Raw genomic sequence first — 12,423 nt, 5'->3', positions numbered from 1 at the left:
ATACCTCAGGAGCAAATTAAAAGGGAGGGTCGCCCTGTGGTTCCCATGGACTTCAAGGAAAGGGAGTTAACAAAGGTAGGTCTACCATAACTCTCCTTTTCAGGGCTCATGGGTCCCACAGAGGACATCGGGGATGTCACAAGCCGTATTTCAAGGGAGGGAATTTGCCTGAGGTGCTAGAAGAACCCGACGACCGAAGGAGGCATCCTGGGAGGCGAACGTGTCAAAGGCATAAAATCTAATGAAAGTTTGGACAGATGCCCACGTTGCAGCCTTGCACAGCTGTTCGGCAGAAGCACCTCTGCTTGCTGCCCATGATGGACCAACCGCTCTAGTAGAGTGTGCCTTGATTGAAACCGGAATAGGCTGGTTAGCCTGAAGATAGGCCTGTTGTATAGCCATGTGAATCCAGCGGGCAATGGTTTGTTTTCCCGCTGGCCAACCCTTTTTGCGAAATCCATACAATATAAAAAGGGAATCAGACTTTCTGACCGGCTTTGTACGGTCAACATAAATGGTCAGAGCTCTGACCACATCCAGTAATTGTTCATCTGGTGAAAGATCCTCTGACGTGAACGCAGGTGTAAGGTTTCGGAGACCACCTTGCCTGCCCTACCTCCGTTGCCTCGAGCTGGGGTTGGTGGACGTGTGCGGAACTAGGCTTCGCCAATAATAGCCGCATCCGAAGGAGCCGGTTAGTCCAGCTCCAACCCCGATGCCACCTGGTCTTAGAGAGAGACAACACGCCCACCAAGGCCAGAGGAGAGCAAGGGGACAGCTATCTAAAGCCCACACCCGGCAAGGGGCCCCGGACCCCCAAAGGGTATCTAGATGGTCTGTGCATGACCGTGCGTAATGGTGTCTCAATATAATGATAGAGACAAAGGCAACAATGCTCAAAGGATGTAATATCACAAAAATAGTACTCGAAGGCAACAATGCAAAGAAGATGGTATAAGATAAAGATAAAATATGAGGTATTTGCAGGGTAAACCCTGACTTATCTGGTGAATGACAGCCACACTTCCAAGGACTTCGGAATCCAGCAGCAGAAGATGCCACAGGAGTCAGGAACCGACACAGCAAGGGACCGACAGGGCAGGAAAGACCTTCCAGCAGGCACCAGGACCAGGACCACGACAAGCTTCCTTAACAGGGCAAGACGCTATAACCGGCGTCAGATAGAGCCCTGAGCCGGCTTTTATTCAAAAACGCCGCCTCTTCAGGCGGAAGTGACGTCAGACGCCGCATCCCCCTGCTGCTGTGTGAGCGGCGGAAGTTCGGGACGTTGCTAGGCAACGACCCGATGCTTCCATCCCCACCAGCCGGTGTCCTGCCGGAAGATGGCCGCCGTCCTGACGCCTGCAGCGCAGCAGCTGACAGGTGAGTCAGGCGGCGCCACCGGTGCCTAACAGCAGGGACCACTATTTCCTGATTCACGTGGAATTTGGAGACAACTTTAGGCAAGTAGGAAGATTTTGTCCGCAGAACCGCCCTATCCGGGTGAAAAAAAGAGGAAGGGTGATCTACAAGAAAGGGCAGATATATCCGACACCTTGTGGGTGGAAGCGATGGCCAAGAGAAAGACTGTCTTGGCTGTCAGCCATTTGAAATCCACTGAAGGTAATGGTTCAAAGGGAGGCTTGGTTAAAGCCTGTAGGACAAGTGAAAGGTCCCACGATGTAGTAGGAGGAATAAATGGAGGCTGTACATGTAGAACTCTTTGTAAAAAAGTGCGTATATCCGGTAGAAAAGCAATTTTCCTCTGAAACCAAACTGACAGAGCTGAGATCTGGACTTTTAAAGAGGCCAGCCTCAGCCCCATGTCCAAGCCCTTCTGGAGGAAAGCCAGGATTCTGGCTACTTTAAAAACCTTGGGGTCGTAATTCCTAGATGTACACCATGCAAAGAAAGAATGCCATATCCGGTAATATATTCTGGACGATGCCAGCTTGCGAGCCTGAATCATCATTTTTGCCACTTTTGCAGAAAATCCCTTGTGCTTTAGCAGGGCAGTTTCAAGAGCCACGCCGTCAAGACAGACGTTGAGGGTCCGGATGTAGGCAAGGCCCCTGACTCAGCAAGTCTGGCTGAAGAGGTAACGGGAAGGGTGGCTGGTGGGACATCTGCTGCAGGTCCACGTACCAGTGCCTGCGTGGCCAGTCTGGGGCGATCAGAATCAGGGTTCTGCCTTCCTGTCTGAACTTCCTGATCACTCTGGGGATCATGTTTATAGGAGGGAACACATATGGAAGGTGAAATGTCCATGGTATCAATAGGGCGTCCGTAAAGCAAGCCTGAGGATCCCTGGACCTTGACCCGAAGTTGGGGACTTTGTGGTTGTGTCTGGACGCCATTAGGTGCACATCTGGCGTGCCCCAAAGGTGTGTCAGGCTGGCAAACACTTCCGGGTGTAGGGACCACTCCCCCGGGTGGATATCTTGGCGGCTTAGGAATTCTGCCTCCCAGTTTAGAACTCCTGGGATGAAGACCGCCGACAGGGCCAGGAGGTGCTGTTCCGCCCAGACAAGAATCCTGGATACTTCCCGGAGAGCAGCAACACTTCGGGTCCCTCCATGGCGATTGATGTATGCCACAGACGTGGCGTTGTCGGACCTGATCTGTACTGGTTTTCCCTGGAGCAGGTCTTGAGACTGGATTAGGGCGTTAAAAGCTGCACGTATCTCCAGGACATTGATGGAAAGGCGGAATTCTGGAGTTGTCCACACGCCTTGCAAGGATCGGGATTCTACTACCGCCCCCCAGCCCCTGAGGCTGGCGTCTGATGTTAAAATCAGCCACTCTTTGAACCAGTATGGCCGGCCCTGATTGAGATGGTCTGTGTGCATCCACCACAGAAGAGAATTCTTTACCTCCTGGGACAGTGTGAAGAAAGTCAATCTGACATATTGTGGTAAACCGTCCCATTTCGACAGGATGAGACTCTGGAGCGGACGGGAGTGGAACTGGGCCCACTCGACCATGTCGAATGTGGAGACCATCCGACCCAGAATCTTTATTGCCCAGTGAACGGAGACCCTTGGACTTAGGGTGAATGTCTGAATCCGCAGTTGGAGATCCCTGCACTTGTCGCTGGGCAAAAACAACTTCAACCTTCTGGTGTCCAGTAGAGCACCCCGATGTAGCATCCACTGAGAAGGGATCAGGGAGGACTTTTCCCAGTTGAGGAGCCACCCGTGGCTCTGTAACGTCGTGATTGTTATGTGCAGGTGCGATAACAGCACTTCCGGGGATTTGGCCACTAGCAATAGATCGTCCAGGTAAGGGAAGACTCTGATTCCCTGCCGGTGTAGAAGTTCCGCCATTGTCGCCATGATTTTTGTGAAAATCCTTGGCGCAGTGGCTAGCCCGAATGGGAGGGCCTGGAACTGGTAATGTCTGTTGAAGATAGAAAACCTCAGGTATTTCTGGTGTGCTGGCAGAATGGGGATGTGAAGGTACACGTCTCTGATGTCTAATGAGACCATGTAATCCCCTTCTTCTAATGCTAGAATGATAGTCCTCAATGTTTCCATCCTGAATTTTGAGACCTTTGCCACCTTGTTTAGTGCTTTCAGGTTCAAAATGGGTCGGATAGTACCATTTGGTTTGGGCACAAGGAACAACGTTGAGTAGAAGCCGCGGCCTCTTTGATGTGGTGGCACTGTGGCACTGGAACAATGACTCGAGAATGAAGTAGGGATCAGTTGTAGTTGTTCTGCCTTGTATGGGTCATGAAGAAGACCTGTGCAGAAAAACTTCTTTGGGGGGAGGCTTTTTGAATGAGATGGCATAACCCTGAGACACCACTTCCCTCACCCAAGCATCCTTTGTTGTGGATAGCCATTGGTGGGCAAAGTACAGGAGTCTGCCTCCCACTTGGGGCTCCCCCTGCGGGAGGCTGGCCCCGTCATGCGGAAGGCTTATCTGTCTTTGGAGGGGCTTGTCTGGCCGCCCAGGCTTGTTTGGCTTTTCCTGCCTTGTTAGAAGGAGTGGGTTTGGGGTAGGACTGCCCCCTGGCCTTGCCCTGGGGTCGAAAGGACTGGGTTCTGAGTTTTTGTGGCAGAACAGTTGGAAGGCATGCTGTCTTGGCATCAGCCAATGAAGCCACAATTTTATTGAGCTCTTCCCCGAACAAATTTAAACCCTTAAAGGGTAATAGTTCCAGAGTCTTTTTCGACTCCAAGTCCACCTTCCATGGCCTCAGCCACATAATGCGGCGGGCCAGAACGGAGCTTGCGGATGCCCTGGCTGCTAATGTGCCTGCGTCCGACATAGCATCCATTATATATATATGATGCCGCTTATTTAATATGATGGATGCATAACTTGGCATCCTCTGATGCATCGGGAGTTAGCTCGTCCTCCAGGACCTGTAACCAAGGTATAATAGCCTTTGCCGCCCATGTAGCCACAATGGTAGGCCTTTGAACTGCCCCTGTATAGGAGAATATGGCCTTAAGAGCATTCTCCAGGCGTCGATCTGTTTGGTCTCTCAAGGTTGACCCTGAAGTTACTGGGAGAACTATGGGTTTAACCCCATGGGGTGCAATCCTCAGGTGGGAGAAGGTATCTGGATAAGACTTTTCTGGGGATACTGGCCCTTTTTCCCCAAAGCTTCCCACTGATCCTTTCTGATCTCAGTTAAATGATCAGAGTGTGGGAACTGGGCCTTGACTACCTTTTGATTCTTAAAGACGTCTCTGGTCTTAGCAGTAGGTTCAGGTTCATCTGCGTCTTGACAGAAGTACTTCACGGATAGCGTGAATAAGACTTGCCACATCCGGGGCCTCTGCTTGTGACGCAGGAGTGTCAGTGGGCATAGGATCATCCTGATCATCATCTAAATTGATGTCGTCATCAGCATTATCAACATCATCCCCGCCGTCATCAGTGTCATCCCGAGTTACCGGGAGCAACGAAGGTCTACTGGGTTGCGCAGCATGGGGCAGTAGCTTTTGCATAGCTACCGTAGTCTGCTGCAAGGTCTGCACCGTGGTCGACAGAGCATCCACCCAAGGTGGAGGGGACTGGACTACAGGGGGTGCTACGGAGTTAGGGAGGCGATCCACAAGGTTGCCCAATAACTGTTGGAAAGCTGCCCATAGGGGTTGAGAGACCGCCGCGGCAGAGGACTGGCCAGGAGGGATAAAGCAATTGACACATAGCCCATCCTGGACAACATCCATGTCAGACAGACCTGCAGCACAGCTCTTGCAGGACAAGAGCAAAGGAGATTCTGTCTGGCTACGCCCCCGTTTGGACATAGTGTCAACACACCCAACAAGGGGGGTTCAGTGCACAATAGGTAACTTCTACCAAGGAAAACCTAGAGTGATATCACTGAATGTATGTGACCTCTGAGGTAAACCTCAGTATGAAAAGAAAGAGGACAGTTGAGGAAAAAAAAAAACTGACAGAAGAGAGAAAGCACTAGCACAATAGTCACATACACACTATTAGCCTATATAACAGCTAACACACCCTGTATCAACCACTGTACTCTATGGAGCAAAGGGGGAATAAGGGTGGCTGTGAAAGCTACTACTTAGCCTGTAGCTGGTTTCACAGGGGAGAGATGTGCCCGACCTCTGGAGACTTGCATGCTGCAGAAACGGTGCTGGTCTGAGAGAGAGGGGGCAGGCACAAAGGTATGCAGCTAATGGACGGCAGATCTCTATGGAGATTGGCGCCAAAGCTGGGGGAGGGACTGCAGGCCAAGCGCCACCTCCCCTTGCTGGACTTCCCCCACCGGAGTGCCACGGAGCTGATATTTAAAAGTGGGTCCCCCTACCCAGGCCTGCGCTCTGTCCCCGGTGGTCTAGTGGGATCCCTGGGCGAAGCGAGTGCCCACACCAGCTACCGCGGGCGTCTCCAAGAGTGCCGCGGCAGGACAGCGATTTGTGCTTCCAGAGGAAGCCTTACATGCTCCTGGTCCGGCCACGCTGTCTGGGGGAGAAGTCCGGCGGTGCTAGACGCTGTCGTCGCCCCCGCCGTCTGCCTCACTAAGCGGGGTTTGGAGGAAGTCGGCGCCGGGAGGAGTGATGCGGACGCTCGCTCCGCAGTCAATCACTGACAGCGGTGAGCGTCCTTAGCCGCAAAGGCGGCAGTTTCAAAAGTTAAAAAAAAGTAAAAGCAAGCTTCATTTGGGATTACCTCTGAGGGGTAATCCCTGCTGAAATAAAAGTGCGTCTGCTTCCTGCAGGCCCCAACTAAAAACTGGCTGTAGGAGCCTGGAGGCGGGGTTGTAGGGGAGAGGGCCCGGGCCTTCTGGGAAATCTCAAAGAGCTTCGCTGATTGGTGCCTCGGACCCCCTGGATCTGCCTACAACCCCGATGTCCCCTGTGGGACCCACGGACCCTGAAAAGGAAAGGGATTTTACTGGCAAGTGCAAAAAACAAGTTTTCTATTTCTGCCGCTGATGGAGACTGGGGACATCCCAAAGATTCCCTCACAGGAGGGAGTGTGTAGGAGCTGAACAAATAACCCTGCGCCCAAAACTGCCCTACAGGTTCGCAAAGGTGCTGATATGGTAGAGCTTAGTAACTTGTGCAGGGGCAACTAGGTGCCACCCTACTGAGACGCAGAGATCCCTGGAGACATGAACATGGAAGGCACCAGCTACCTCTGAGCAATGCGCACCTGTCAATGACTGCACAAAGCACACAAATAGGACGATGTAGTACAAAGCGTTGACTGTCGTGTCATCACAAATAATCACCAGGGAGAATACAAAGTAACATGCTTGCGGTCCACGGACTCAAGTGGCTCAGACAAAACAGGCTGCAAGAAATCAAGGCTCGTATTGAGGTACCACAGAGTCATGGGAGGCTGCAGACTAATGACCACCTGCATCAATGATGTCATTATACAAGACAAGGCGATGGTAAATGACCGCTCAGAAACCGGCACCTTCCAAGATCTTAGATGCAAACTTGTGACCAGACGTTGCTGAGGAATAAAAGAAGTCGGGAAAGATACAAGGAGGAAACTCGTTTCTCACACCAGGATACGTGTCCTGTCCTTATATAGTGACAATGCTGAGCACAGACTGGCTTTCCAGCCTTTAGCAATATCGGGATAAGAGCCTACTGACGGGACCAAACTCAGAACTTATACTGGAGAACCCTGGTTCTGTGGTTACTAAAGCCCAGCTCCAGATCATAATTGGTTGGCCAGAACCTGAGCCAAGAGCAAGATGGAGATGAAACGCATCACACCCAGAAAGCAGGGTCAAATGAAGGCCCATGGAATGGCGTTGAAGAAGACATACCCATATGGACTAAAGATGCATAATCACACACCTAGGGACTGGTCGGCCAGGATATGGCCTAGCAGGGAAAAGACACTCTCTGTAAGGACGGGCTGACAATCCAGCCCCGGGATATAAGTGAACCCTGGGAAACAAGGCTTTAAAAATAACAGATGTGAGTCCGCCTCTGAAGAAACAGTAGCCAATACCAAGGATATAGATAGGAGACCAATAGGAAGCGGGAGTGGGTGGGTACTTAGGGTACCAGATAGGTCTCCTGGCAAAAAGCCCCCACTACCTGGAGATTCAGGAGAATTCAACATTGTCCTCTAGAACAGGATCCCATCTATAGCGGAGGGATAAAGTAAACGGCCTTAAGTCTTAGTACATCTGTATTTAGGTTACACATCCCAGCTACAACGGGCAGAATTCCCCATGCAATAACATAGGTGGCTGGAGTGCCGGTACACACAGCTCCGCCCATATATGTCACACGGTGAGCACCTGCTGAGCACACGTATGATAGCCTTATACTGACCGCCTTTATGGCGTTCCAACAGCACTTTGTGGAATTTGCTTGGAATTTAATTCACCGATAAAATGAGGAAACTGAAATGATTCCAGAGGACGCCATACACAGACAGTAGAACATGTGACTACTCTCTGTAATATGTGATTACTACTCACCTGTGCTGGGATCTGTAGGGATCTCCTCCTCCTTAACTGGCCGATCCCTCATCCCACACGTCTCTTCTTCTCCCTCCAGACCTTCTTCTTTAATATTAGTCGGATCTTCACCCTGGAAACCCCACAAATATAAAATAATGCGTCAAATCTTGACAGAGAACCCTCTGAGGAAGCCCTTAAACTGATGGTGAAATGCGTTCGGGAAACTCCCTACCACCCACAGAAGCTTGTACTTACTCAGTCTGCACTCTGATTATATTATCCAACTATTATCTATACTTTTATCTAATTACATCTTCTTTTACTTTGTATTCATTATTTCTGTCCCATTACCTACTTATGAACACACATATCCCCAGCAATCTCTCTATCCCACAGGTCTCCACCAGCTCAGTGTATAACACACAGTCTACAGATCATACAGTTATAAGTCACTTCGGTATATTGGCAAGACCCTAAATCCCACCTACCTGTACCTGATCCTCCTGTGGGGTCCTGTGAGTCTCCTCTGTACAGTGCCGGGAATACAGAGGACGGGGACATCTCTCTGGGGTATCTCTGTTACTGGGCCCATCTGTAGGAGACACGCAGTGACTGAGGACATGGTATATATGTGATTATCCTGGGAATACAGAGGACGGGGACATCTCTCTGGGGTATCTCTGTTACTGGGCCCATCTGTAGGAGACACGCAGTGACTGAGGACATGGTATATATGTGATTATCCTGGGAATACAGAGGATGGGGACATCTCTCTGGGGTATCTCTGTTACTGGGCCCATCTGTAGGAGACACGCAGTGACTGAGGACATGGTATATATGTGATTATCCTGGGAATACAGAGGACGGGGACATCTCTCTGGGGTATTCCTGTTACTGGGCCCATTTGTAGGAGACACGCAGTGACTGAGTACATTGTATATATGTGATTATCCTGGGAATACAGAGGACGGGGACATCTCTCTGGGGTATCTCTGTTACTAGGCCCATCTGTAGGAGACACGCAGTGACTGAGGACATTGTATATATGTGATTATCCTGGGAATACAGAGGACTGGGACATCTCTCTGGGGTATCTCTGTTACTGGGCCCATCTGTAGGAGACACGCAGTGACTGAGGACATGGTATATATGTGATTATATAGGGGACCCCCATACCTGCTTTCCCCTAGGGATTTCCTCTTCCTTACACTGCTGATTACCTGGTACATACATCTCTTCCTCTCCCTCTGTCTCTTCTGCCTTAATATCAGTCACATCCGTCTCTTCTACTAACTCTGTATCTTCTTCCTTAATATCAGTCACATCCGTCTCTGCTTCTCCCTCTGTATCTTCTGCCCTAATGTTAATCATGTGGTTTTCATCCTATATAAAAGCAGCAATAAAATACACTTTGCAATTCAGTAAAAGATTATATAATACAAATATTTGGACGTATTCTGATTCTCTACAGTTCATATAGTGAAAGTCACTTTAGTATATAGAGAAGACCACAAATCCCACCTACCTTATCCTCCAGTGGGGTCCTGTGAGTCTCCTCTGTACAGTCCTGGTAATACAGAGAACGGGGACATCTCTCTGGGGTATCTCTGTTACTGGGCCCATCTGTAGGAGACACGCAGTGACTAAGGACATTGTATATATGTGATTATCCTGGGAATACAGAGGACGGGGACATCTCTCTGGGGTATCTCTGTAACTGGGCCCATCTGTAGGAGACATGCAGTGACTGAGGACATGGTATATATGTGATTATCCTGGGAATACAGAGGACGGGGAAATCTCTCTGGGGTATCTCTGTTACTGGGCCCATCTGTAGGAGACACACAGTGACTGAGGACATTGTATATATGTGATTATCCTGGGAATACAGAGGACAGGGACATCTCTCTGGGGTATCTCTGTTACTGGGCCCATCTGTAGGAGACACACAGTGACTAAGGACATATTATATATGTGATTATCCTGGGAATACAGAGGACGGGGACATCTCTCTGGGGTATCTCTGTTACTGGGCCCATCTGTAGGAGACACTTTTTGACTGAGGACATGGTACATATGTGTGACTATCCTGGGAATACAGAGGACTGGGACATCTCTCTGGGGTATCTCTGTTACTGGGCCCATCTGTAGGAGACACACAGTGACTGAGGACATGGTATATATGTGATTATCCTGGGAATACAGAGGACGGGGACATCACTCTGGGGTATCTCTGTTACTGGGCCCATCTGTAGGAGACACACAGTGACTGAGGACATGGTATATATGTGATTATCCTGGGAATACAGAGGACGGGGACATCTCTCTTGGGTATCTCTGTTACTGGGCCCATCTGTGGGAGACACTCAGTGACTGAGGACATGGTATATATGTGATTATCCTGGGAATACACAAGACGGGGACATCTCTCTTGGGTATCTCTGTTACTGGGCCCATCTGTGGGAGACACTCAGTGACTGAGGACATGGTATATATGTGATTATCCTGGGAATACAGAGGACGGGGACATCTCTCTAGGGTATCTCTGTTACTGGGCCCATCTGTAGGAGACACGCAGTGACTGAGGACATGGTATATATGTGACTATCCTGGGAATACAGAGGACGGGGGACATCTCTCTGGGGTATCTCTGTTACTGGGCCCATCTGTAGGACACACACAGTGACTGAGGACATGGTATATATGTGATTATATAGGGGACCCCCCATAGCTGCTTTCCCCTAGGGATTTCCTCTTCCTTACACTGCTGATTACCTGTTACATACAGCTCTTCTTCTCCCTCTGTCTCTTCTGCCTTAATATCAGTCACATCCGTCTCTTCTTCTAACTCTGTATCTTCTTCCTTAATATCAGTCACATCCGTCTCTTCTTCTCCTTCTGTATCTTCTTCCTTAATATCAGTCACATCCGTCTCTGCTTCTCCCTCTGTATCTTCTGCCCTAATGTTAATCATGTGGTTTTCATCCTATATAAAGCAGCAATAAAATACACTTTGCAATTCAGTAAAAGATTATATAATACAAATATTTGGACGTATTCTGATTCTCTACAGATCATATAGTGAAAGTCACTTTAGTATATAGAGAAGACCACAAATCCCACCTACCTGATCCTCCTGTGGGGTCCTGTGAGTCTCCTCTGTACAGTCCTGGGAATACAGAGGACGGGGACATCTCTCTGGGGTATCTCTGTTACTGGGCCCATCTGTAGGAGACACGCAGTGACTGAGGACATGTATATATGTTATTATCCTGGGAATACAGAGGACGGGGACATCTCTCTGGGGTATCTCTGTTACTGGGCCCATCTGTAGGAGACACACAGTGACTGAGGACATTGTATATATGTGATTATCCTGGGAATACAGAGGACGGGGACATCTCTCTGGGGTATTCCTGTTACTGGGCCCACCTGTAGGAGACACACAGTGACTGAGGACATGGTATATATGTGATTATCCTGGGAATACAGAGGACGGGGACATCTCTCTGGGGTATCTGTTACTGAGCCCATCTGTAGGAGACACACAGTGACTGAGGACATGGTATATATGTGATTATCCTGGGAATACAGAGGATGGGGACATCTCTCTGGGATATCTCTGTTACTGAGCCCATCTGTAGGAGACACACAGTGACTGAGGACATGGTATATATGTGATTATCCTGGGAATACAGAGGACTGGGACATCTCTCTGGGGTATCTCTGTTACTGGCCCATCTGTAGGAGACGCGCAGTGACTGAGGACATGGTATATATGTGATTATCCTGGGAATACAGAGGACGGGGACATCTCTCTGGGGTATTCCTGTTACTGGGCCCATCTGTGGGAGACACGCAGTGACTGAGGACATGGTATATGTGATTATCCTGGGAATACAGAGGATGGGGACATCTCTCTGGGGTATCTCTGTTACTGGGCCCATCTGTAGGAGACACACAGTGACTGAGGACATGGTATATATGTGATTATCCTGGGAATACAGAGGACGGGGACATCTCTCTGGGGTATTCCTGTTACTGGGCCCATCTGTAGGAGACACACAGTGACTGAGGACATGGTATATATGTGATTATCCTGGGAATACAGAGGACGGGGACATCTCTGTGGGGTATCTCTGTTTCTGGGCCCATCTGTAGGAGACACGCAGTGACTGAGGACATGGTATATATGTGATTATCCTGGGAATACAGAGGACGGGGACATCTCTCTGGGGGATCTCTGTTACTGGGCCCATTTGTAGGAGACACGCAGTGACTGAGGACATGGTATATATGTGATTATATAGGGGACCCCCCATACCTGCTTTCCCCTAGGGATTTCCTCTTCGTTACACTGCTGATTACCTGTTACATACATCTCTTCTTCTTCTGAATCTTCTACCTTAATATCAGTCACATCCGTCTCTTCTTCTCCCTCTGTATCTTCTGCCCTAATGTTAATCATGTGGTTTTCATCCTATATAAAGCAGCAATAAAAT

At 49.5% G+C, this 12,423-nt stretch overlaps 2 protein-coding genes across 7 annotated transcripts in view; one reads left to right on the top strand and one right to left on the bottom strand.

Annotated features, from left to right (window-relative positions):
* LOC146010004 (uncharacterized) overlaps positions 1–12,423 on the bottom strand; it is a 107,018-nt gene that overhangs the window by 21,441 nt on the left and 73,154 nt on the right. For 2 of the 6 annotated variants that reach the window (XM_083150752.1, XM_083150753.1), the window contains 7 exons: positions 12,290–12,401; positions 11,049–11,146; positions 10,697–10,907; positions 9,447–9,544; positions 9,142–9,304; positions 8,410–8,513; positions 7,940–8,051 (listed from right to left, as the gene is read on the bottom strand). In XM_083150752.1, coding sequence (XP_083006878.1) covers positions 7,940–8,051; positions 8,410–8,513; positions 9,142–9,304; positions 9,447–9,544; positions 10,697–10,907; positions 11,049–11,146; positions 12,290–12,401 — 898 coding nt within the window. Of the gene's footprint in view, positions 1–7,939; positions 8,052–8,409; positions 8,514–9,141; positions 9,305–9,446; positions 9,545–10,684; positions 10,908–11,048; positions 11,147–12,289; positions 12,402–12,423 lie in introns of all 6 variants that reach the window. The other 4 variants (XM_083150756.1, XM_083150754.1, XM_083150755.1 and 1 more) reach the window with 4 other exon arrangements.
* LOC146010015 (uncharacterized) overlaps positions 1–12,423 on the top strand; it is a 161,300-nt gene that overhangs the window by 111,321 nt on the left and 37,556 nt on the right. The window lies entirely within an intron of this gene.

The sequence above is a fragment of the Crinia signifera genome, chromosome 6, assembly GCF_055691185.1.
Source record: "Crinia signifera chromosome 6, ASM5569118v1, whole genome shotgun sequence".
Taxonomy (NCBI): domain Eukaryota; kingdom Metazoa; phylum Chordata; class Amphibia; order Anura; family Myobatrachidae; genus Crinia; species Crinia signifera.
The sequence above is the reverse complement of the archived record's forward strand: the minus strand, read 5'-3'. Positions and strand labels throughout refer to the sequence as shown.